We start from the raw sequence: 27,614 nt of genomic DNA on the forward strand, positions 1-27,614 counted from the left end.
ATTTTTAGCTAATTTGCTTTATAAAATAACACATTGGAACTGCAGTTAGAATGCACATCATGTGAAAAATCAGCTGATACCTAAAGCTCATTAATCACCTGTTAATCCATTGTTCATCACTAGATTCTGCAACTCCTCATAGAGTCTGTACAGATACTATCTTTTGCCTATATTCAATGTGCTAATTTCACTGACCTGTGAGCAGTTACTTCTTGAACTGTGACTCCTCTTTTATCCTTTGACCCTGCATATTGGAAGTGATGAGGTCCAATGCTGAAATTCAACAAAATAACAGATAAAATTAATTTATCACAGCTCTCTACAAAACTTTGTAAGAGGATTTAGATCTACTATCATATTCCCTGAACTGAATGTGCTATAATGTGATGAAACTTTAACATTTATCCATCTTTTGCAAATAAAGATCCAATTTAACGGCAATGTTCATAATAATATGAATTACATACAACCAATTCTATTGAATGATTATTATTAATTCATGCAACCAAATCTTCACACAAGAGAAAGAGATATATTTACTTTCAACTTTGAAAATATTATCTACAGATCAAATCATCTGACATACAAAAATTCAGCTGACTTTCATAAGAGTCTTGCATGTAAACTCTATCGTTGACCTGAAAATGACCTTTGACCTTACCATGTGACCTCCAACTGCAGCATAACATGCAGGTCCCCAAAGTCCATCTACCATCCAAGTTTGGTTGAAAAGCGACTTACGGTTGCACAGTTAGGTGTCATAAGAGTCTTGCATGTAAACTTTAACGTTGACCTGAAAATGACCTTTGACCTTTGAATACCATGTGACCTCCGACTGCAGCATAACACTCAGGTCCCTGAAGTCCAAATTCGGTTGAAAAGCGACTTAGGGTTGTGGAGTTATGTGTTTGTGACGGACGGAATTTGGATCCTTAAGTCTCGCCTTCACCTCTATTGGGCGAGACAACATATGCATAAATTCATTTAACATAAATTGGCATAAAAATTTTGCTAGTCAAAATTTTAAAATTCTGTGTACAACTTTGGTGAACCTCATGAAGCTCTACCAGATGGAAGCAAAAAAAATCAAAATCGGTCAACAAATAAAGAGACGAATTATTTGTGAACTTTGTAAAATGCGCATAAATTAGCATATTTAATGAGTTTCAAAATTCTGTGTAGAAGTTTTGAATCACCCACCTAGTGCTATCATATAAAGCAAACAGAACTGAAATCGGACTTGAAAGGACGAAGAAGAAGCATTTTGAAATTGTGGATGGACGACAGACGACGGACGCCACGGCATAAGCTCATCTGGCCCTTTGCGCCAGATGAGCTAAAAATGAATCAGAATGCTAAACTGAGCTTGCAGTCTTGATAACTTATAATCTGAATGAATCACTTTCATGAACTTTTCTTTTCGACAATGTAATTTATTCTGTAGAAGCAACGTAAAACAGATTCCAATCTAACTTACTGGAGGTACTTGGCAAGTATATTGAGTGCCTCATTAAGGTCCATGTTCTCCTTGTACAGCACAAAGCGACAATATTTGGGTGTCTCTTTCGGCCATCTTCCTCGTTTCCCTGTTGAGAGTAAAGAAGAAAGTGAGCAAAATCCAAATTGAAATAGTGGCAGCTTGTGAAGCTCACCAAAAAGCAAAATTAAGTTTCAAATATCAATAGAACAAATCCTTAATAATGTACAACAGTGAATAACCCAAGGTTATAAATACTTAACTTCTCACCCCATCCCTTCCCCTCCTTTAAGGACGTTCCACGTTTAGAATGAAATCCATGTCATTTTCACCAAAGTTTTAAGAGTTTTTGAATATTTCAGAGCACCTGAATATTTCAAATATGCAGAAAACAAAATAGGTTCATGTGCTTGATTTTTTGCTATTGATCTTTAAAGTTCACCCAATTGGAAGTTCTCAAGAATTACACATTTCAAGAGAATTTGGCATATTTAAACCCCAAGAGATCACTCCGTTGAGGTTTTAACCATTATTACCAGGTCTAAATTAATGTAAATTTCATCAAATTTTATGGTATACTTCAAAATTGTATACTGAAGATGGAGAATTCATTCATATCGGTATAGTATCCCTTTTCAAGGCTAGCAGCACCTTCATTTCTTTCAAATATTGTAAAATATGACAAAAACACGAAATTCATTTGACAAATTGAGAAGTACAGTAAATGCTGCACAAAATCCATGTAATTTTCACCGGAATTTGCAAGCTTTTAGAGGAACTTGAGCAGTGTAAACATCATAAAATAAGAGTTCATTGCTTGTTTTCAAACTATCAGCACTTTTGTTGGAGCAAGTTTGCTATTTTTAACATCATAGCACGAGAGGCTATGTATCTTTGTGAAAAAAATTCCAAACCTCTCTACCATCGAGGTCATATCTGTAATACTTTGCAGCACTTCAGAGTTAAGCATTCAGAAATTGTAGTGGTATTTAGAAAACATTGATCCATGGATTATTTGAGCAATTAGCTTTATGAATAACACATCGGATCTGCAGTTAGAATGCAGATCAGGTGAAAAAGTAGCTGATACCTACATATAGAGCTAATTAATCACCTGTTCATCCATAGTGACATTAATGCACAGAGCGTAAAATACATGTATGTGCAGATCATGTTGCGCACAAACATAACTGTGGAACGTCCTTAATATGAATATATAAATAGATGGAGAAGTAAAAAAAGGTACTGTGAAGCTCCTACAATCCGACGAGATTTAACTACCAATAATGATGTTTAAAAAATTGGTATATCTTAAAAAAATAATATCATTTGCCTTACATAGAATTTCAATGCAAATATGTATACCTATCTTGAAAACCCCAAGTCTCTTATTGTTTATAAATTGTATGAAAAATAAAGTTTGTTATATAGCTGTTTCTTGCTTTTATGAACAACGTACAAAAAATCCAGCTTTATCATTGAAAAAAATTGGTTTCATTAGAAACAAAAGTAAAAGTGCAGGTCAATAATTAAGGGTCAGCACTTAATTTTCCTAACTATATGAGTTTCGATTATTCCCTCTTCTTCTAAATATAATTCACAAATATTCCAAGCACTCCTCATCTACACTATATTAAAATTTATTACCACCCACATGCCCCCTTCTCTCCCATCCACTGAGCATAACATTTGAAACTGAATGCACATCTTTATCCTCTTTATCTTCCCTCCCTCCTTCTTTCCTTCATTCCCCAATCCCTCATCCCCTCCCTTCTTCGCTCCCTCTATCCCATCTTCTGCCCTTGTCCTTTTATTGCCTTTCTTTCCCTTTTATTTATTCAATTCCATTTTATATCATCCTTACTTTTCACTCAATTTATCTTCCTTGCTTTATCATCTACTAAATTAGCAGCTTATTCAATCAAGTGTTTCATGACTTACAGTCCTCTTCATATCACCCATCTCGTCTGAAATCAGGATATGATTTGTTTACTAAGGGGCATCCCTTGTATCAACAGACCACTGTCATATTAATCTAGGAGATGATATTCTACTTTCAAGGAAAAAAAAATCATCTTTGAAATAAAATATATTATCAATATTCATGCACTATTGATAGTTTGGGTGTTGGTTCATTGCTCATAAAATGCTATTCTTTCTGCAAGAGTGAAATTGTGACCAATTCACATTACCAAACTCTGATTTATTTAGAATTTTCATACAGGTCATTTGTAGGAGAAATAATTACATTTCTGGAAACACTTCACATTTCCTTTAAAAAAAACAGTGACTTTTGCTACAAGACTTACTGTAAGCAATCATTTTTATTATTTTTTCTAAATCAAAACTTCACATTATCTGGACTTTCAGACTTTATCACAATTGACACTGGTACAGTTAGGATTTTCCTTCATTTTCTAGGGATGTCCTCCTTGCTGCACACCTAAATAAGGCCTGAAAATAAATATTCTAGAACATGTTTTCAAATAAAAGTTAAATCAAAATAGCAAATATTTAAATTAGATGTGACATTCATACAATACTTCACAAATATTTTAACTAAGTTCATAAAATTAGTGAAGAATTTTACTTGAAATAAGGCAGGTCTATGGGAGACTAAGCATTATCGAAATATATTTTGAGTCATGATTGATAAGCAAAATAGGAGGTATAGGTTTGTATGAATAATCCTACGCTGTTTATATTTGTAATTTAGCACTTTTGGTGTTTGATATGCACTTTAAAAATACACCAGGATTTGAATTCAGTAAATCCAATATTCAGCCTCAAAGTGATCACCCCTGCTCTCTGTTTTATATATTTCAGGATGTTTATGGTCATTTTGATATATTTCAGGATATTGCCAATTTATCAAATTTGTTAGATATACTTTGGTCATCACATGAGGATACTAGTCAATATTCCTATTTTGGATGAAACATCATTTTGCATATCTTCTCAAGTAACTACAACTATGAAAACATCACATATTGGCGCTAAGGCCAAATTAGCTTCAAGTCATAGCAGATCGTAACACTGATAGATCACTTTGATTACAAACTGAATTTGCATTTACATCTTCGAGGAGGAATACAATTTTGCCATAAATCCCCACTTTTTTAGATTCATGTTCAATGTTAACATCAAGTTTTGTGATATTATATTTCAAATTCGGGTCACAGATTAATGCTAGGTTTACACTGGTCATTAGAGATGCCAAATATATTTTTATCTATTACATATGCATACCAATTGATAAATATCATAACATATTTTTACCTATGACATATACATATGAAAAGGGGATTTTTCTTTCTCTTTAATAGATAATAATAATCAGTAATACAATAAAACACAATTCCTTTCCCAACTACCAGTAATTTCATTTATTACTAGCATGGTTAAGTCAAAATTTTCTCAATTAAACCATCAAACAAGTACTAAGCAAAATCACTTGAAAGCCACACTTGGATGTGAAATCAAACACTACTTTATGAAAAGAAACTGGTATCAAATAAGACAGATCAGTGTAATAGGATAAGACAGGATCCTAGCTACCTATTAATTAGGCTAATATAAAGTGTAAATATCAACTGGAAATGTCCGGGCTTGTCAATTGATGCTGTTTTTTCACCTTGTTTTGTTCAATTTAGTTTTTTTGTACTGTGCGTGGTTTTTTGCAAAGTGCTTCATTGCAGATACAGAATAAATGATTGATTGCTGTAAGCATCAAGTTGACAAATTTAAGTTGGAAAAATATAATGGAAGGTTAGGGATATAAAATCTGGATTTTTTTGAGGGGGGGGGCAAAATAATATATTTGTGGTTGATATAGACAAAAAATATGAAGGGAAATCCTTGTGGAACTCACCAAATCTTACACATAATTGAACTACATATATGACACAGCGAGTACGGATGAAATAAATATGCATGAATAAATCAGGAACCATACCATTTGGGAACACCTTATTTAGCTAGATATGCCAGCATTTTTCTTCTTTTTTTGGGGGGGATAAAGAGATCTGCTCTGGCCTAAGGGAGTTTCTTAGCAATTGACCAAATTCACCCCATGTCCATGTCCATTCCTTTTACAAGCAACCAGTTCCGGCTATGAAACCAAATAGGGAGAAATAGGATGCGTCATACTCATAAAACATAATCACCCTCACCCATCATGTAGCATCGGTGATAGTGGAGTATCTGGTTAAACGAGTAAAATGACCCTGCCGGATCCTCATTGGAAAATGGTTGAATAAAAGGGAAGGAAGTACTGACACTTGTTCATTTCTATAATGATCAGAGCAGGCACCACCTTCTCCCTCTTCAACAAAAAGCAAAGAATTTGTTTAATTCTGTGATTTGTAACTGCTAAGTCAGATAGATTCATCTGTTCGTTTCTGATTTTGGGAAAGCATTCACATATTTGTTCTGTAAGTATTATTTTCATTTATCTTATATTTACTATTAATTTCCTCCTCTCGTTAAAAATTTGATGAAAAATTTGATATGCATTCAACCTTTTTCTGGAAACAGATTTTCTTTATTTCTTTAATCTTGAATTGCTAATTATCATTGCTTCTCAGTTTAAAAGAAGTTCTACCCTAAACAATACTAATTCTGAAGGATATTATACTCTTTATCTTTTAAAACAACAAATCATTTTCTTTTAATCTGATTCATATGAAAGGTCATTCTAAGGTATTCTTAAAATTTGATTTATCGATTCAACCTTGATATTACATGATTCAGCACCAAACTGTAGGACTGGTAAAATAATTTGTTATTGTGGTTTTTACCCAGAAAGCAACCTCAACCTCCCCTCAAAAAAGGCCAAATGAATAAGGGTCTCCTCCCCTACATAGGCTACCCCTCCCTTGGATCTCATGCAGTCATGCAGTTCTATTGATTTCTATTCTGGTCAGTGCAAACAATGCTTGTTCATATCTGTTGGATTTCAATTTTCTTCATACTTTGTTTAAGAATTATCTTTGCTAATTTCTTTTTTAAGCAATCAACAAAAATAAACTCCAGCTTCTAAACTGAAATTGAGCTATTTGTAAATTAGAAAAAGACACAGCTTTAGTAGATCCATGCAACATTGATCAGAGCTGTCAAATTTCACTTTTTATACTTGTAAACCAAAAACAAAAATTGTATCACAAGTTAACAAACATTAACGCACTAAATAATATTTTACATTTGCTCTGTATTACTACTTTAAGGACTACCAAAAAAAAAAGAGAAGCAGGTACATGTCAGCATTCTAAAGAAATATAAAATCTCATATCTTCAGTTATTAACTATACAGAAAGAAATATCTCTTAATTGCCTGAGGTGTTCCAGACACATCATGAACAAAGAACAGAATCAGAATAAAATTCTCATACTTTCAGAAATCATCTTAATTTTTACACTAATTGCCATAATTTTGAAGTCAAGTTTAACACTTTGGCCATGGCCTAACTGTCTCCTAAAATTATGGAAAGTTGAAAATGTCAACAAAATTATAATCTCATGCATGTTTCTAATGTTTACAGTATTTTCTCATTATTCTGTCATGCTTCAATAGTGAAGAAAAATGTTTTAGTAATTATTCACAAATAATTATGTATGATTTCACTTCAGTGTCAAATGAGCTGATAAACTGAACCTCTTCCTTTACAGAATTGGCCACCTACAAAATCAAACCCAAACTTCAAACAAGAGTCTTCAAATTAAACCACACTTCAGAATTTGGGCCATCATATTAATATTTCTTCATTTTTAATTGTCTGTGGTATTAACGAGCTGATAAAAATCATTTGTTGAGTAGCCTACAGATGACCCATTCTAAATATTTTCCTCTGGGTTATTCTTAAACACCCTTGAAATCAGTACATACTGTATTTTACATATTGATATAGCATTGATTATCCTTTGTAGTGCAGAACTCTGGTGAATCACAAGATAAACAAAGGGACTTTAGGTTATATTTCATCTATTCTGGTATCTAGTCATAGTGTCATTGAGGTATTAACTACTTTATTATATAGGGATAGGCATCACAAACAAAAATAATAATATAAAAAAGATCATGTTGGAAGGGGAATAACTTTTGATATGTATAACAGTGGCAAAAATGTTTTAAAAAATAAATGCAAACTTCAGTCTAAGTGGATGAAGCACATATTCAAACATGGCAGAAAAAAAATGGTTCCAGTAGGTAACAGGTTTATAGTGATTTGAATCACTTACAATACTTAGTACTAGAGAATTTCCATCCTTTCGTGGAAAGACAGAATACCTACATAGCTTAACTGCTAATTGCCACTTCAGCAATTATCTCAGACAAATACTGGCCAGTAATCATCATTCCCTAGACCTGAATGATGCCACCCAAACACATGACGTTAATTATACACATACATCTACAATTAGACATAGATTACTTTCAAAGAACTGCATGTGTAATGGCTACATGTAGCTAAAAAGCTATTAGCTCAATTATGAATCCTTTTCATTGCTCATCATGCTGGGGAAAGAAATCTCAGTGAGTCGTTGCGTCCTCTCATGTCCTGTCTGTCTTGCTCTATTGTATAATTTATGTTTTTCCTCTATTATGACCAACCATATTAATATCAACATTTTTAATGTTTAAAAATACAAAAAATGAAGAGTAATTTATGAAAATAGAACAAAACAAACATTTGCATCTCAAATATACAAGTTAATTGCAGTTATGGCTCCTATCTAAGCATGAAAAACCATGCATTGATAACAGAAATAAAAATATAACTTCTTTGCCGAGTGTCCACTTTTCTTATTTCCTGCAAAAGACCAAACCTGATATATATACTTCTGCATAAGAAGAACAAGTTCATGTTAAGAATCTCACATCTGATATGATTTATGTTGTTTACAGATGTTGATACCGCTTGTCAAGCCATGTACATTAAATCAACTCAAGATACTCATTCTTACTGGAATCATGAAAACGGAAGTGTTGTAATGCTGGTATCAAATATGACAACACTTCTACAACAAAATACAAGAGTGATTTCTTCATACTATATAATCAACAATATCTCCTGAAGTCCTGATTTTACTGTTTATCACTGACATTTTCATGTTTTTGGGAAGTTCCTTAAAACACACTTTACCTATGAAATATGCATGTTAGATGTAGAAATAATTAGCAATCCAAACTCAATTTCTGAAGCTAACTTTTCATAAGATCAGCAATGTGTTTGTTGAATTGAAGTCGGGTAAATTTTAAAAGATAAAGTACAAATAAATGTGTAAAAACTCAATCTTAAAGGACAAGTCCATCCCAATAAAAAGTTTATTTGAATAAAAAGAAAATCAATCTTTAATAGGCTGAACACAGAAAATGTCATTTAAGTTGGATGTAAAATAAAACGGTGACATTTTAAAATTTGACTTATCACAAATAGTTATACCCACAACACAGTGATATGCAAATAAGGGAATGAGGGAACACTCTCACTATTTATTGTATTTTATTATGCAATATGGAATCATTGTCACATGAAACTAAGTTTGATTTATCTTTAACAATGTGGACCTCTCCTTGTTGTAACCCAAAGTGATTCAATGAAGAGCATCCTTATTGTAAAATCTGCAAAAATTACAATACCCAGTAATGTATAATTTGTAAAATAATATACACAAGAAATGGTGATATGACCTCATCGACACAAAATGGTTATATGTGCATATAACCATTTTGTTGAAAATAAGTATAATTTCAAAAAGCCATATCTTTCTAATTTTACATTTGATTTTAATAAATTTTCCCCAATTATGCTTGTCTGAATTTTCTTTATATTCACATTGACATTTTTTATGATTGGGCAAGTAATTATACCTTTTTACTAAGTCATCTTCAATTTACGAAAATGTTGAAAGACAAATACTATGAAAGAGGAAATTGTGTTGAAAGACAAAAATAAGGATCAAAGAAGCATATAGGTGAAAGCTTGAACAAATTCAGAGAAATTTTAAGAAAGTTAAGAATTTTCAAATGATGTAAAAACTTTCACCTGTAATATCCATTGTGAGTTCAAATTGGCAACATACAGGTAACATGGTTAATCTCCTGCAATTTCTCTACAATACAAAAATATCAATATGTCAACTTAAAAAAAAGAATTGCTTAAAGATAAATGCCAGTTGTGGTAGCAATCTCAAAATGACTTTTTACAGAATCCAATATAATGACCACCCAAGCATCTGTTTGTATGAATAAAAAATATGTGCCGAAGGATTCTGGAAGAAATTGTGTAATTGCTGAGAAATAAGCAAAACAAGCGCAGATTTGGGCACTTCAATCAGGTCTTTATTCCAGCGATATAATATACACTGTCCCGCGTGTGCCTATCTGTGTTGGCGATCTTCAGCATGATTGTTTTTTAGCTTAGATTTTATGATTTCACAGAGTTCAGTTTATGTAACTGTACTGGATCGAGATCGATGATGATATAGTAATACTTAACCTTAGTTTTACAGACTTTCTCTAGAAATCAGTGTTTTACTGCAACTACTGTCATTTAGCTTTACATTTAAAGTGGTACTTTTCTCAATATAGAGACATACTGTACCCTCTATGTTATATTACATTTACAATAAATAAGGTACAAAAAAGAAGAAAATCAAACAGTCCAGATATTTAAATACCTAAAATGCACCCCCAAAAAATGAAAGTTGTCCCTAACACTCACCACAATACCTCTTAAATTGCCAATTTTAGAATTACATAGTCTATGTGATCTTTTTTTTTTTCAAACAGCCACAACATTCCTTGTCTGACATCTCTCAAACTTTAGCATTCTGATTTTCAGACTCTGTTTCTCCTTCTATGATTTCATGACTAATATTATATTCCCCTTTTTTTCAACAGAAAATCTGCCTACCAATTTGCACCAGTCATGGAGGACACCAATCTCACTTCATCAGATTTTAATGTAACAGGCAATGGCAGTCAACCAGGATATCAATATGTCATCTCAACCTCTCAAGTATCTTTTCTTGTTGTAATGGCAATAGTTATCATTGCATGCAACCTTACTGTTCTACTGGTGCATCATTTGACCCCAGCACTCCATGTACCAATCAGTGTATTCATCAAGTCTCTGGCTTATGCTGACCTCTGGGTGGGGGTCAACTGTGCACTCAATATTGGAGTAACATTTGCAAGAGGATGGCCATATGGACTTTTGACCTGTAAGCTGATTGGTTATTTACTTTTAGTGGTAGTCTTGGTAAGCATCACAACCCTCACTTGCATTGGCATTGAACGCTACACAGCCATTCAAAATCCGATCAACTATCGTTCCTTTGTTACCTACAAACGGGCTCGCATCTGTGTCATCCTCATCTGGGTGCTATGTGGACTTGTCTTTTTGCCAGCATTCTTCAACTGGGGCATGGATGTTGACATCCATGGAAGTTGCCCTCTCTTCTGGCGATACAACATCTCTTTTGGATTTTTCCTCATCTCCATCCTCATCATTCCAAACCTCCTTATATCCATTATTTGCTACATCCGCATCATTCATACCTTGGTTGCTAGGCAACGGTGGCTGCAAACCACTGGAAGTACATTCAATGGCCCTCAACAGCAGAATGCTTGCCAGAAGCAACATGAGAAACTCATGGCAAAAATTGGCCTTGCCATCATGAGTGCCTTCTACATCACATGGTTGCCCTATGTAGCATCTAGCTTTATCCGCTACCTTGACCTTGCCAATATCCCTCAAGATCTCTACAATGGAACTTTGTATCTTGGAATAAGTAACAGCTTCCTCAACTGTGTCATTTACAGCATCTCACACCAGGCTTTCAGGGATGGCTTTAAGAACTTAGTGAAGAGATGCTGTTGCTCAAAGCAGACTAAATCATATGAATCAGGCTCTCCTGGCTGGAGCAGGAAAACAACAGGAAGCAACAGCCCGTCTACAATTCATGACACTTCCATACGGATTCAGAAACTTGATAAGAATCAGATTGAAAGCCAACCCTTGAAAATGACCAACCATTAGTTGACCAAATAAAACTCATTTGACAATAAAAGTCAATACCATAACTCATAAGCTTGATGAAATATTCATGATTAACATAACTACATAAGTTAATACCATACTCTAAATAAAATTGCATAGATTACTGTCTGCCTTTATTCAATTAATGCATATAATGAAAAACTAAACATATTTCATTTCTTTTTAATTTGTAAATACAGAAATGAAGTATATCAATGTCAGTTGAGTTATACTCTCAACAAACAGAAAAAAGTAAAATTTAAATGCCATTAGAGTGCATGAATATAGTACTGAAGTAACTTCCATTGTCACCTTGATCATGTATTATGGGACAATGAACACTTTTGCATGTTTCGCTTGTGTACTATATCTGTTGTGTCATTGCTTAAACACAAACATACCTGCTTGGATGCAGGTTAATCTGTTAAAACAAAGTAAACACAGGCTAAATACTTAGTAATAGGCCTGTTATACTTGCTCTCAAATTCTAAATATTGTTAAAACTACCACAATAACACCAGGGTTAAATTGCCTCTATATTAAAAATGTATAGCTGTGTTTGGAGTTACCATGCTTGAGCTTGTTTCCATAACTGTGTGTGTTATTGCTCACACATTAATAGTTGGTATAAGTAAGAGCAATGTAATTGCCACTTATTAACTTGTGAGTCCAGTTATGAGGGGGGATGCTATTGAGGCGGACATGCTCATTTACAAAAGCAAAAGCCCATAAAAATGGTTGTTTTTGCGGTCTGGTGATGTATCAAATTGCCAGAATCAGTCCAGTGTGTATCATAAAACAAGAATATTTCAGACATTAATTAGGGTAGAGAAAACTTCTTTAGTGTACTCTGTGATCAAAATATCATTTTGAAAGTCCATGTACGAGCATGGTGTTCATCTTGTAAAAACAGTAATAACAATATGCCCCGCCCCTCAGGGATCCTCCATCTTATACACATTCATGTATATGCAAGCTCCTTATGGACTGGATCACAATAGTGTGATTGCTGTTCTAAAATATTTTGTGCATTCTTGGTAAGGGCTCAGTATAAATATTTGCTCCATTCACCTTACAAATATAATTAAAATCGTGAAATATTATGAATTTATCATACATCTGTTGACCATAAAATAGAGCTGCATTCTGTAAATATATCTGATATAGACAAAAGATATATACATGTATATAGCAATATTTATTAGATGTAATAGATGCACTTTTAGAATGATAATGTGATATCGCAATGGCACTAATGGAGAAGTTTGGCATGAATTTGGACAAGTGAAAATTGAATCAAATAAGACTAACTATAAGTAAATTTCTTTGTCATGAAAATTTCCTTTCCAGCCCTGACCTTCAACTTTCCTCATGTCAAATATCTGGTGGTTTTTTTATAAAGCTGTTTGTAAGTTAAGCGTGACTTTAAGAATGACTGGTGAACCTTTCTTTATGTGCATAATAATCACCAATGAACATTGAATGGTCAATATCATTTACCACAAGAAAGGATCACCAGTTGTTCTTAAAGTTGTTCTTAAATTACAAGCAACTTTATGAAACGGCCCCCTGATGATAATAATAATAATAATCCGCTTTTATATAGCGCTTAATCCATCGGAACGACGTTTCTAAGCGCTTTACAGATATATTATTACCCCGGTCATCGGATTCAATCAGTCATTCCCGCACACAATGTGTGCACATCCTCCACTCCCTGGGGAGTATTCCAGTCAGTCGCCTGTGAGGCGCACACAATACTGGACAAGCTACAATGACTTTCACATCCTACCGGGTACCCATTTAGCACCTGGGTCGAGAGTGGCAAAGTGTGGATTAACGCCTTGCCAAAGGACACCAGACCGCGGTGGGATTCGAACACACGACCCTCTGTTTACAAGGCGAGAGTCAGAACCACTACACCAGACTAAATGTGAACAGATTGGATTACCTCCACTACGCTTGAAAAACCTTAACCATCTTCCTGCCATTTACTTTTACCATAATGCTATCAAGCTTTGAGAACAAATGTCTGTTGCCCTGGTAAAAGGTTAGCCAAGTATTGAAATCCTGAATATGATAGAATAACTTACCTCCACTACCCTTGACAACCTTAACCATCTTCTTGCCTCCTTCTTCCACTGTACTGCTATCAAGCTTTGGGAATAGATGTCTGATGGCCTGGTGAACTTTAGTGCGCTGCTCTTTATCATCTGTGACCTGGAAAAATTATGTAACATTCAATTTAAGAATTATTAAATCTGTCATGCAAACCTTCACCTTGTTAAACAGCATTGAAAGTATTCCATATGCTGTTTGCGATAATAAAAAAATATATATTTTACTATTCCTGCAATTATGAAGTAATCAGATGAAAAAAATATAAACAGGTGCTATTTTGCTTAATGTTAATTTCAAATGGCATTTTGTATTGGGTTGAAATAGATTACAACAATGGCAATTCCACATTTTCATTGGGAATCAAAATGTGTTAAGGAAAATTTGAATTATTTCATACAACTGAAAAAGAAAGTGCTTAGAATATGTACAAATTCTCATTTTCAAGCTCACACTCGTCCTTTATTTTTTAGATTACGAACACTTACGATTTATGATATATATACATTCCAAATTGCCATAATGATGTTTAATGTTAATAATAGTATTGCACCTAAAATAATTTGTCAAATGTTTACTCTTAATAAATCTATCCATTCCCATAATACCCAATCATGTATAAAATACCATTACCCAAAGGTTTCGTCTCAGTCCTTACTCAACTCTTTTAGACACAACGGTCCCCGTATTTGGAACAATCTACCCAATAATTTTATGTCATGCACAACATTGTTATCTTTTAAGGTCTTATTGAAGAGACAGCTCATCTCTTCCTATTCATTGTAACTTTCTATTCATTGTACCTACATGTATGTATCATGCATGTCATGATGTTTGTGTGTGTGTAAAGGTGTGTGTACGTGTGTTTGTATTATATTGTAACATGTTCAACCATGCGTTTCTTTTTCCTGTTTTGGGGGACTATGACTTACAAGGGTTTTTTTACTTTCATATTAGTCTCCAATGTCATTTATTAGATTGAATCTCGATTGTTTCATGTTACTTTGCATATATATATTTTATGATTTTATGATTGAAATAAAATTGAATTGAATTGAAAAAAAACATAAGAAATAGTCAGTGGGTGATGCCATCAATTCTGTCATTGTGCAGATATTTGGGTGTTTTTTAAAATCAAAAGAAAATTTCAACCTCTGTTTTCAATGAATTTACCCATTAAAATCGTATGATTTTCTCTATACACTCAGTTCCTTTGGTGTTAGGGTTTAGGCATATGAATGGTTTCAGTCTTATCTTTCCTGTCACTCACAGATTGTCTGTATTAATGACTGCAAATCTACCAGTATGCCACTCATTCACAGTGTACTGCAGGGTTCCATGGGAGGGCCCACTTTATTTTCGATATACCGGTACTTAATATCACTTATCACATCTATGCCGATGACAACCAACTCTATCTCTCCTTCAAACAACCAGGCTGATGCAATAAATGCAATCACCCTTCTGGAGAATTGTGTATTTGACATTCATTCCTGTTTGGATCATCATTCATTGAAATTAAATTCCTCTAAAACTGAGTTCCTTCTATTTGGTTCACAGGCTATACTAAGAAAGGTCAAATTGTCATCCGTCTCTTTTTCAGGATGTACCTTAAATGTGTCCCAGACATGTCGTTACCAAGAGGTCATGTTTGATTGTGAAATGTCTATGTCAAATCAAATAACCAACATCTGTTGATCTGTAAGGTATCAGCTCCGCAATATTGGGTTCATCAGGAAATACTTGTCAAAATCTGCAACTAAAAAAAAAATCCTGTACTGATTTTTTCACGACTTGATTCCGGGAATGCCTTGCTATACAATGTACCCAACACCCAGTTGTCTAAACTCCATCAGCTCCATAGTCACCCTTTCCAAAAAACATATTCATATCACATCAATTCTGAAATCTCTTTATTGATTAAAGGTCAATGATCGCATCATCCTCAAAATCCTTCTCCTTGTATTCCATGCAATTAACGGTTTTGCTCCACAATACAATACTAATTTAATTAACGAATACACTCCTGTCACGTCCCTTCGTTCATCCAACTCTGGTTCCTTAGTTACTCCCAAATCTGCTGGACATGGGGGCCACAGGCTTTTGCTCACACTAGCCCTGTTCGCTGGAATGACCTTCCCCTGATTATCCATGACTGCACTTTCATTGACACATTTAAACACTTCTTAATAGTTCCGTAATTTATCCAGGAACGTCTCACGTCCCTGATTTATCTTTGTATTTATACTGTTCTTTCTCTCTCTTTCTTTCACTGCGCCTTGGGCACTCTGCAGAGTGTATTTGGCACAAAACAAATCACATTTATCATTTTTTTTTATTATTAAAACAACCTTTGATTGAATTCAATCTGGCCTTTCAGAAAATTTGTCAATGATGTTGAAATTTACTTAAGCTTGGTCAACACTATTAAACAAGTGGAGCGCCTCTGGCAGTCTCAACTGCATCGCGCAATTCAATATAGCAGCAGTGCTGATTTTGAAAACTACTATATAATACTTATTCATAAAAAAACACCGTTCATATACGTTCATTGACAATAAATGACATTGAACTTGATCATGTGACCCAAGACTTGTCAGTGATACTCGATTACCCCTATATCCACATTTTATAAACTATATCTGTGAACTTTGAAAGTTATGACAGCAATCTAATAATTACCTCCATAATGGCCAGAGTTCAATGACCTTAAATGACCTTTGACTTTGGTCATGTGACCTGAAACTTGCACAGAATGTTCAATGAAACTCGATTACTCTTACGTCCAAGTTTCTTGAACTAGGTCCATATATTTTTTTTCAAGTTATGATGACATTTCAAAAACTTAACCTTAGATTATGATTTGATGTTGATTCCCCCAACATGGTCTAAGTTCATTGACCCTAAATGACCTTTGACCTTGGTCATGAGACCCAAAACTCAGGCAGGATGTTCAGTAATACTTCATGATCCTTTTGAAGAATACAGTGTATATTTAATTCAAAATCTCACAAAGATATACATTCACATTTCAAATTTGGTCACTTTGTCTAGAATATTACATGTATATAACTATTAGTGCAACTTCACTGGGCAGGTCTTATACTTCAAGATATAAATATTAAAGGGGAGTCCAACCTTTGAACTAAAAAGTTGTGTTGGAATAGAGGAAAATAAGAAAAACAGAATGGTGAAAGTTTGAAATATATCAGACAAGCAATAAGTAAGTTATGGCTGCTTTAAAATTGTTATCCCTAGGACTGTGTAAATTTCAAATTAGCAACTGGGTAAGTAAATTATTACAAGGGGCAAGGACAACTTTCCCACAGGCCATGTATTATTAGGATTTTGTGGTTTAAAACCATAAGTACCTATTCCCCTGGGGTAGTAATCAAAATATAACCCAGGTAGCATATTGGTTTATGTCCTCATAAAAGAAAAGTCTCATTTGAAGTAAATCTTTTGAAGAAAAACAAGGCAAACACCAAGCATTGTCTCGCCTGCATATTGCAGTCATGAAGAGACTGCATGTCAAAACTACAGGGGAGCGTTTCATGAAAGGACTTGTCGGACGTTTTATCCGACAAGTCCCATTTTATCTGACAGTTACCATAATAACAGTGCCTCACAGCCAATCAGAGTCAGAGAAAGATGTCAGATCTGACAACTTGTCAGACAAAAATGTTGATGAAACACTCCCCAGGTCATGTCATTAGTGGAACAAACATATAAGATCATGCCATTAGTGGAACAAACAGATGCAAAAAGCATCCGAACAAACAGTAGAAGCTATAAAAAGTTATTGTGTGTACAACAAAGCACAGTGCCAGTCATTGAAAGTTCATTGAACTTTGACCTTAATCAAATTCAACTCACATTCAAACTTGACATGCACCTTCTAGAGATGGACCTCTTGTATGAATTTTGCAATCCTACCTCGAAGATATAAAAAGTTATTATGTGTACAACACAGCACAGTGCCAGTCATGGAAAGTTCATTGACCTTTGACCTTAATCAAATTCAACTCACATTCGAACTTGACCTGCACCTTCAAGAGATGGAAATCTAGTATGAATTTGGCAATCCTACCTCGAAGATATAGAAAGTTATTATGTGTACAGCACAGCAGAGTGCCAATCATGGAAAGTTCATTGACCTTTGACCTTATTCAAATTTGGCTTACATTTGAACTTGACCTGCACCTTCAAGAGATGGACCTCTGTTATGAATTTGGCGCTCTCACCTCGAAGCTATAGAAAGTTATTGGGTGTACAACACAATTGTGCCAGTCATGGAAAGTTCATTGACCTTTGACCTTATTCAAATTCAACTCATATTCGAACTTGACCTGTGCCTTCAGGAGATGGACCTCTGGTATGAATTTGTTGATCCCACCTCGAAGCTATAGAAAGTTATTGGGTGTACAACACAATTGTGCCAGTCATGGAAAGTTCAATTCGAATCATATTCGAACTTGACCTGTGACTTCATGAGATGGACCTCTGGTATGAATTCGGTGATCCCATCTCGAAGCTATAGAAAGTTATTGGGTGTACAACACAATTGTGCCAGTCATGGAAAGTTCAATTAGAATCATATTCGAACTTGACCTGTGCCTTCAGGAGATGGACCTCTGGTATGAATTTGGTGATCCCACCTCCAAGCTATAGAAAGTTATTGGGTGTACAACACAATTGTTGACGACGACGCCGGAAATAGTGATACCTATGTCTCACTCCGCTACACAGGCGAGACAAAAAATGAAATTTTTAGCAATTTTAGCAAAAGAAGTGGAACTTTAGTCCTTGTCTTGCATCACTACGACATCACAAATGCAGTCTTCATTGGTATAGTGCTTACCAATGTTTACATTTTTTTTTTAATTCATAACTTTCTTATTGTTTGTCTGATATTGATCAAACTTTCAACAATCAACTTGTCTTATTTTCCTTTTTCCTCTAAAATCAATTTTTATTTGAATTGGATTCCCCTTTAATGATTGCCTCACCTGGAAAGCATATTCAGCTTTCTTGTCTTGATCTACATTCAGTGCAGACAGTTTCTCTTGGTCTTCTTTGCTCAACACTTCATTATGGTCAAATGGGAGCTAAACAGAAATGGAAAATACACATACCGGTAATAAAAAAATTGTCTTAAAAATCAAATGGTTTTACAAATACTTTAATCATATATGACTTGAAAGGTTTGTGTTATTTTTTTAATGCAAAAGTATGAAATGACAAACAATCAGATTAAAATGATTTGTAAGCATCTACAGTATCAACGTGTTGAATTTGCCATGACAAAAAATAAGACTGATTAATTAAACATTGAAAGTTTCAATTTGAAACGAAATAAGAAATTAAACAAAACATTTATTAACTCTATCTAAGCCAGTGTATTTTGGGAGTTCATATGGCGGGGGGGGCCTCCAAGGCCCCCCCTTGAGATCTTGGCCATTGACCGAGCGATCGCACCGAAAATTGGCACACAGGTTGCCTGGGATATAATCTACAAAATGGTATAGTAATTTATTTCATGCAAATCATTATTACATAATTATGCTAATTTATGCGTAATTAGTATGCGAAATCATACTTTTTCCTCTAACTCCATAAATTAAAGCTCCAAATGTTCTAATATTTGGCATAGAAAATCTTTGTGATGTTCATAGCAAGTGTACATGAAAAAAATTGTGATATCAGATCAATTTCTTATGTATTATATTGTTTTTGCAATTTTTTAATGTATTTCTTTGTTTTTTGGACCTTTGGTTTTTCATTGTTTTTTCAATGAAATTCGTTGGGGACTCTTCTAAGATCATAAACAGCATAAAATACATACATTTAGGCCAGCAAAACTAAATATAATCGTACATTAATGATTTTTGGTTGAAAACACAATTTACATTGACTTTGTACACGAATTCACATTTTTGAGCAATTTTTTGTCTGACATGCACTTACATAACATTGCCTAACTTCGGAACCACATACCCAGGTGATGCAAAATTGGTCTCAAAAGTTGGGCAAGACTTGAAAGTAAGAAGAGTGAGCGGTGCGATAAAAAAAATCGCGCCACTCGTTGAGGGGGGCCTCCGAGGCCCCCCCCACCTAGATAGGGTTAACAGGCATATACGCACAGGTTGAATGTCCCTGCCAGTCTACTCTGCATTCCACAATATAGGGGCAGTGCTGACTGAATAATTTTCCAAAATGAGGACAAAAAAATAATTTGATATAAAACCCTAAGTTCTTAAATGACCTTTCCCAGTGATCTTAAATTACATGTGTCCCTTTTTCCGATACTTGATAATCATCATATGAAAGTTACAAGAAATATGGAATTATAATTGCAAAATTATGTTGAAAATTCAAAATATTAATGATTTTTATATTGATACCACAACATGAGAAAAGTTTGACCCTAAATTAGTTGACCTTGATTCTGTGACCTGCAACTCATATCAGATGGTCAGTGATACTTGAATACCCTCATGTCTTCTAAGTTTCATGAAATAGGTCCTTATACTTTTAAATTTATAATGACATTTCAGAAAACTTCACCTCGGTTAAGATTTTGATGTTGATACCCTAAAATTGTCAAAGTTCACTACCCTTAAATGACCTCTGACCTTTACCATGTGACCCGAAATTAATGCAAGAAAGCAACATATTTGTAATACTTGTCAACCTTTATGTCTAAATTACATTAATTACAAAGTTATGATGACACTTCAAAAACTAAATCTTGATTACGATTTTAATAATGATGATGCCCCAGTTGAAAACTGGCACCTTTAGTCTCCTGCTATGCAGGCAAGACAAAAATTGATAAAATGACAAATGAAGTATCACGTGTAGAAATAAAAAAAAACATTAGTTTTAGAAGGAAGTGGAGAAAATGGAGATCACTTATGCCCAACTTACAATTGATTTTTTCTCTGGGCATTTCATATCAGTAAGTCGAATAACCTGACCCTGCTCATCAATCTCGTTTACAAGGAAATCCCGGTACCTGTAAAACAAAGATATGTTTATGGAAATACCATGATAATAATAATTGCTGAGCTGATAAGGCGGTGGTCTAGCAATCACCAAGGCATTTCTCATTACCACGTCTCTCACAAAGGACATACATTTGTAAAACCAAAAATTAACTGATAGCTTTATATTACTTATTCAGAGGTTCTTAACAAACAGTAAAAAACTAAATGCTGTTTTTAAAACACAAGCAGTTGAGATTTAAACAACAAAGAAGAATCATGGCTCAATTTCTTAAATACACCTGCTTTCATAGCTCACCTCTGCTTCAGAATTCCAGGGACGCCTTCATGATCAGACATATACTCTACAATGCCTACATCAGTCTCTTTCAGTCCGACAAGAACTTGTGTCTTCTGTGACCTTTCACTTGATACGTCCTGTCTGTCTCCTGCATCTTCAGTTTGGTCTTCACAAGGTAATTTTACAACTCCTTCTTCTTTTCCTTCTCGGCAAATAGCTTCTTGCAAGCTCTCACTTTTACCTACCTCTTCAGTGTGAAGAGTCACCGTTGCAAGGCAACCTTCAGGCTTCAAACCTAAAGAGGGCATGGAACTGGATGATGCTTCATGCTGTAAAATGCTTACAGATGTAACCGACTGGGATGAAGAGGATGCGACCTTACAAGTAACTTCACAGTCTGGCCTTGGCATAACAAGCCCTGAAACAGAATCAATGCAACTGCTGCTGACATGATCATCTGACCTAGGTTTCTTCTTTGAGGCCAAGGTCTCTATTTCTTCAGATTCCTCTTCAAGTTCTGCAATATACCAATCCCGTTTACCAGTAGTGGAATCTGCCATCTTTTGAAAGAAAGAAAATTGAAAATCATGTTCACTGGAAACGATGATATATGAAATATAACTTGATTAATTTTGTTTCTCTTTATATTCCACTAGGGGAGTCTTAAGCTTGTATGCATATCATACATCCATCCATGAGCATTAAGAAAATATTAATAGGCTTCCGTTTGTCCTATATATTTCAATCATAGAAGTGACAATACATATTGTCAAACAAAAATTTTGAATTTTCAGCCATTTTTGTCAGAGATAAACGATTTGTTTTCTGTTACTCACGTGACATGACACTACTGAAGATTCCTTACCTTACTGTATTTGACTGGAATTTCCTAAGAACCCATTCATCAGAGTTGGATAAAAAATTCTGTTGATTATTTTGAAACATCTGGAAATATTATATTAAAATTTCATTCACTCCTGACTTTTTATTTTGAGTCAATTTTGTCATTTTGGACTACAAGTTGAGCCAATTATCATTTTATACTTTAAAGGCCAAATTATATCCAAACAAGCTACAAGACTCATATATCCTCTGATATGTGTCTCGTAGCTTGGCAAAGGACAATGAGAACAAGATGGCGATGGGAATATCGGCACGTGTTTTCCTCCGTCTTCTCAAAATGTTTTTCTTGTTTTTTTAATGAATTTTTGTTTAAAAAATGAAATCAATATCGTATAAATGTCAGAAATGAAGTTGTATCCCTTTTACATGATTTAGGGCTAACGTTCGTTACTTAGGCCTAACGTTTGATCTTTTTAGAAGGAAAGTTTGAAATCTTGGAGGCGAAAATTTCAGTTTTATTGTGGTAGAGGTAGATCTTCCACTACAAGCACATGAATGGGTTGCAATCCCTGGCTCTGCAAAGAGTAAGCATACGTTAGTGAATGGTTTTTACCTTTTAACTCTAAGGAATATCTTGGCTAGTCCAGAGCTCAAGAGGGGGAAATAATTTTGCAGCCGGGTGGGGGGGTGCCTTGGTGTGGGCCAGGCTAGACCAAAAGCTTCAGTCTCTGTTATGTTGGTTGATTCGCTGAACTCCGTTGGCTCCACTCACCATTTACAGAGAGCAAAGTTCTAACTAGATCTGTACAGGGACTCAATGGTGGCCATAAGTTTCTGTGTTAAGTTCGGATAAACCAGGGAAGTGGGAATTGTGCGACAGCCGAAGTCACTTTTTTTTCCTTTTCCTTTTTAAATATTTTTCTGTTTTGGTGCGATTCAGGCCAAGACAGAATAATAATCTTTAATTTGGTCCAGTTCTTTTTATATATTTTCATGATAAAGAAAAAAAAATTGATGAGCCCCGTCGTGGGGATTTTGCATTGTTAACCCACTAATGGCAGCTGCACAATTGCGAGCCGTCTGTGTATGAGGAGAATTTTTAAAAAGATAAAAATGTTTAAAAAACTCCTCTAAAGATACGGATGTCAGCTGTCTAGGGCCAGGCCAGTCTAGTAGGAGTTAGCAACAAGTGATGTTTGTGCAGGCTCCACTCCACTTCACTACCACTACACTACGCTCCACCTACCTGAACCTCAAGGTCCAAACTCGCTCTGATACTCCGAGTGGCAAAGGTGGGAAAAATGCATATTTATTGTAAAAATTCTTCACCAAAACTAGCTTATAAAGAATTAGAAGCTTAATTTCTTACTTTTCATTCTAATTTCACTCCATACCCATCCTCCACTTAACCTCAAAATTGGTTATTTAGAACAAACATCGAGTTCCTCACACATATCGCTGCCGATTTCAAAACATCGCATGCGCAGGAGTCTTGGCTCGGACCCTCGCGAATACAAATGCGATGTTTTGAATTCGGCAGCGAATGATTAAACGTGTGATTAACTTGATGTTGGCTCTAAATCATCAATTTAAATTTGAGGCTAACCAGAGGATGGAAATTAGGATGAAAAGAAATTAATAAGGCTGCTTTTTGGCCTTTTATTTTTCATTCTTCTTATGCTATGCCTGCCATAGCCCACTGCTACCAATTCTGCCTGTGGAGAATATATAAATATATATATATATATTCATTATAACCTTGTTCATGGAATGAGTGGACAAGTCTAAGTATGGTATGAATATGCTGTATTGAGAATATGAGCACACACTTTAAAAACTCATTCAAATGTCACTTTTATGACCAAAATTATCATTAATTTCCATACAGTTGCAATTCAATTTTCATTAGTAACTTAAAATAATTTTTGTATTGACCAGAGTGCTCAAAAACTTGAAATTTGGGCATATTTTCGTGTACGCCCTCTATTGGAGAGCAGATCGATGAACAGGCTTAGCTACAACATCATTGCCATTGGAGTAAACTACACTGAACTAACTAAACTATTGGTGAAAAGAAATTTTTCATTATTCAATTTCTGTTTTTAATAAAGAAAAAATAATTTAAAGAATCAAATTTACTAAGGTCTAAGAGCCAAGTTATTTATATTGAAAAGCTAAGTGTATTGGACATGTTGGAGTTGGAAACTGACACTGCAGTGACAGTCATGACAGTGTAAAAAAAATCAAGCATTTGTCCAAAAGAAAAAGAGAAAATAATCCGAACATTGTCAACCTTATTTTGCCACACATAGAGTCTTAGAGAGATGAGAACAAGGTTATATCATAACCTTGTTCGTTGAATGAGTGAGCATTGAGGGAGGAATGAGTGTATCTAACAATTAAAACTAGTCAGTAGGCCTAGTACTTCAAGCCTAGTACTAGTAACTCACTTAACTTACACCATACTGAGTGTATGGGGCTACTACTAATAATAGAACAAGAAAAATGTCAATGAATGATGTTGATGATACAAACTTAGAAATCCTATCAACTTTCAAAACGTTAGAACTCTTGTCGAATTTGCCACAATACCTCGAAATAACTGATTGAAAGTTCAATCCTCTTCAGCTCTTGTTAAAATTACTTGCCTCCGCTCCGTATACGGACTATTGGTCACACACATGCACACTCTAATTGACCATTGGTTGCACGAGCAGTCGAGCACACACGTGCGCTCTTCGATAGTGTTGTGTTTACGTTTTAATTTGTCAACTACATTATTCCATAAGGGATAATTATCATTATGTATTTTTCCTTGATATTATACTACGAATTTTACATTGAAATTTTACCATCTTATACATTTTTAATTTAATTTCATATATCAAAAAGAAACGAGTACCGTAAGGAAATGTCCTGAGGCTCAACGTTTGATTCATCGAGATCGTTTTGCTCACTGGAATGTATATTTTTTACCCATAAAAAAATCAACTATTCCATTTTTTCAAAGTTAATAACTACTAGTAATTAATTTCGAGTCTTTAAGATATGATTACGTATTGACAGACAGACAAATAATGGAACTAAATCATTAAAATCTAAAGAAGTATCGGCTTAGTAAAAGAAAATGAAATTACGGTAAGAAAATATATATATTTATTAAATTTCATGGCAGGGCCGTGTTGTCAGGGTGGCCGAGCGGTCTAAGGCGCCAGACTCAAGAAATATTTCTTCTCTCGCAATCGAGAGTTGTGGGTGTTCTGGTCTCCGAATGGAGGCGTGGGTTCGAATCCCACTCCTGACACATGTTTTTACAGTCAGAGGGGAGACATCACAATTAGCTCTGCAAATAGGTAATACTGATAAGCTTGTGTTTAAAACATTTATCCTCTTCACAATTTTCCTACGTTAAAATGTTTTATAAATCGAATTTATTATTGCAATGTATACCCAGTTGTTGTGTATCCGGACGGGTTGTGTGTCCGGACGATCAATTTTAGAATGTCATTTGAAAAAAATTACCAGTGAAGTTTCATCAATTTTTAGTACAAAATGTTAGGAAATATAAAGAACAAAATAGAAAATGATAACAAGTAATGGATTCACATTTTTAGTGTAACCCACAGACAAAAAAGAAGGCTTCAAAAAGATAAAGTGTCCGGACCCCCGACCCCCCATCCTACCACTTTGAACTGAATGATTACTAAAATAATAATAATAATACATAAGATTTATATAGCGCACTTTCCATCTTGATTAGATGCTCAAAGCGCTTCAGAGAAGAACAAAAAAAACTATTTACATATACATGTAATACATGTCTGAACAATAAGTCAATGTCATATCATATGACATTGAAATGCCGGTATTACTACAAAACAAAGTATCAGTGTAAAAATTTTTAGCTCGCATATTGTGCCGCTTATTGATTGTTTAAAATCATGCACACGCTCGTTCTTTATGTCAGATGAGAGCCCGCCCTTTGCACTCTTATTATTTACAAAAGTACATGTAGACATAATTATATACCAATCATTTTTCATGTTTACATAAAGTTTATAGAATGTCACATTTTAATCTAAAAAATATTTGCAACAGCATGACGCAGAAGAAAAGAAAGCCGTCCATTCCCTCACCCGGTCTGTACGTCCAATGGCTTGCAAAAATACTGCAAATTGATTTAACATATAGGCCTACTCTTCCTCTCACTTCCCCGTTCTCTTAAATTTCTTCTTCTCCTCCTCATTCTTCATTGTTGTTGTTCTTCTTCTTCTTCGCTGACTCAGCTGACTTCCTTCTTCTTACTTTTCTTCTGACTCTCTACTTCAACTCCCGAGATCTTGCGGATCTCTATTTCTCTATTTCCTCCTCCCCCTCATTCCTTTTTTCTTTAAAAAAAAACAAGTCCATCCCACAAAAATGTTTAGCATTAAATAAATGAGAGAAAAATCAAACTAGCCTAATTGCTGAAAATTTCATCAAAATCGGATTTGAAATAGGAAAAATTATAACTCTTTAAAGTTTCACTTTTTCACAAAACAGTGATGCAAAATAATGAGAAAGAGGATGATGTTCCCTCATTCACAATTTCTTTAGTTTTTTATGCATTATTTATACAATATTTATTTTGTTTTTAAGCAGATTTAACAATTGATACCAACTTGACTGAACCATATAATTCCACGTGTTCAGGGGAGAATTAATCTTTGTTTCAATTGACAATGAGGAGAAAATTAGAATTTCATATAAGATTTTAAAAAAGAGTGAGTGGATGACATATCACAGTCTCCTCATATACCGACCAGGGGTGGTATTCTGAGGTCATTTTATCTTTAAAATATTTTATTTTATCTCTTAAAATGAAATTGGTATTCTGAGATGAGATTTTATCTCTCAGATAAAATTTTAGATTTTATCTTGCGTATAAATTTTATCTTGCGTATCTACAGATGATACGCAACAGAACAATGCCTGCGTTCACCTACCCATCGCGTATCTGGCCGTTGCAACGCAGATGATGTGCTTGCGCCCATGTTACTTTGAAGAAAAAATAAAATAAACTTAAAAGAGGGTAGAGGCTATTTTATCTCTGCGACGTTTATTTCACCAATATTTCTAGGTGAATTAACACCAAATGGTGACATAAAAATGAAGAAAAATTATATTTTTATTGAGAATAACACCTTAACGTTGTTCCTGTACAATCAGAGAGTATTTCATAAAACTTTTCTTGACTAATATTGTCTTTGAAATGATGCTTGAAAAGATGCGATAAAGACTTCGAAAAAAGATGAGATTATTGTCCTTTTTGTTAAAATGAAATCTCGGTAAAGACGCGTAAGCGTATAGTGCAAGCGTATTTGAAGTCAATAAATTGACGCAATCTCACCCCTTTGCCACACCTCCTGGCGGAATGGATTTTAATTGGTTGAGTGATATGAGAGAGCTATAAAAGCGTGTTTCTAATTGGATATTGATTAAAAAATAGGTGTGTCTTACAGAGATAAAATGAAGATAAAATGGTTCTCAGAATACCAATTCGGAGAGATTTTAAGGGTATTTTATCTTACTGATTTTAACAGAGATAAAATATTTTATTTTATCTGAGATAAAATGGATCTCAGAATACCACCCCAGGGGACTGTTTCATCAACATTTTTGTCTGACAAGTTGTCAGATCTGACATCTTTCCTTGATTCTGATTGGCTGAGAGGCACTGTTAGTATAGTAACTGTCGGATAAAATGGGACTTGTCGGATAAAACGACTGGTTTGTGAAATATAAGTGAAATTTCAAAATGTCATAACTTTCTTATTTTACATCCGATTTTGATGAAATTTTTAGTT

At 34.4% G+C, this 27,614-nt stretch overlaps 2 protein-coding genes and 1 non-coding gene across 5 annotated transcripts; 2 read left to right on the forward strand and 1 right to left on the reverse strand.

The window, feature by feature from the left end:
- LOC121410565 (pseudouridylate synthase 7 homolog) lies at window positions 1-24,707 on the reverse strand. Of its 3 annotated transcripts, XM_041602736.1 has the most exons (8): window positions 24,361-24,498; window positions 22,382-22,570; window positions 20,944-21,485; window positions 20,569-20,656; window positions 18,648-18,746; window positions 13,614-13,740; window positions 1,478-1,586; window positions 1-273 (listed from the first exon to the last, which is right to left on the reverse strand). In XM_041602736.1, the coding sequence occupies exons 3-8, from the start codon at window positions 21,483-21,485 to the stop codon at window positions 174-176; spliced, it is 1,065 nt and encodes a 354-aa protein (XP_041458670.1). In that variant the 5' UTR covers window positions 22,382-22,570; window positions 24,361-24,498; the 3' UTR covers window positions 1-173. The 3 variants fall into 3 exon arrangements, with proteins under 3 accessions (XP_041458670.1, XP_041458671.1, XP_041458669.1); XM_041602737.1 differs by lacking the exons at window positions 22,382-22,570; window positions 24,361-24,498 and adding an exon at window positions 24,671-24,707; XM_041602735.1 differs by lacking the exon at window positions 22,382-22,570 and having other exon boundaries at window positions 156-273; window positions 24,361-24,496.
- On the forward strand, window positions 5,309-12,986 carry LOC121410564 (G-protein coupled receptor 52-like). The gene is made up of 2 exons (XM_041602734.1): window positions 5,309-5,910; window positions 10,380-12,986. The coding sequence occupies exon 2, from the start codon at window positions 10,408-10,410 to the stop codon at window positions 11,518-11,520; it is 1,113 nt and encodes a 370-aa protein (XP_041458668.1). The 5' UTR covers window positions 5,309-5,910; window positions 10,380-10,407; the 3' UTR covers window positions 11,521-12,986.
- Window positions 24,708-24,952: 245 nt separating the features above from the next.
- On the forward strand, window positions 24,953-25,072 carry TRNAL-CAA. The gene is made up of 2 exons: window positions 24,953-24,990; window positions 25,027-25,072. It is a non-coding gene; the product is annotated as a tRNA-Leu (tRNA).
- The last annotated feature ends 2,542 nt before the right edge of the window (window positions 25,073-27,614 follow it).

Source organism: Lytechinus variegatus, chromosome 3 (genome assembly GCF_018143015.1).
Source record: "Lytechinus variegatus isolate NC3 chromosome 3, Lvar_3.0, whole genome shotgun sequence".
In the NCBI taxonomy this organism is placed as follows: domain Eukaryota; kingdom Metazoa; phylum Echinodermata; class Echinoidea; order Temnopleuroida; family Toxopneustidae; genus Lytechinus; species Lytechinus variegatus.

Bases quoted from the DNA above. Each gene is read 5' to 3' on its own strand.
- LOC121410564 (XM_041602734.1), top strand. From the start codon at position 10,408: ATGGAGGACACCAATCTCACTTCATCAGATTTTAATGTAACAGGCAAT.
- LOC121410565 (XM_041602737.1), bottom strand. From the start codon at position 21,485: ATGGCAGATTCCACTACTGGTAAACGGGATTGGTATATTGCAGAACTT. The intron at 18,747-20,568 runs GTAAGTTGGGCA...ATTTCTGTTTAG, and splicing joins GCCCAGAGAAAAAATCAATT to CTCCCATTTGACCATAATGA. The intron at 1,587-13,613 runs GTAAGTTATTCT...TACTCTCAACAG, and splicing joins GGTTGTCAAGGGTAGTGGAG to GGAAACGAGGAAGATGGCCG.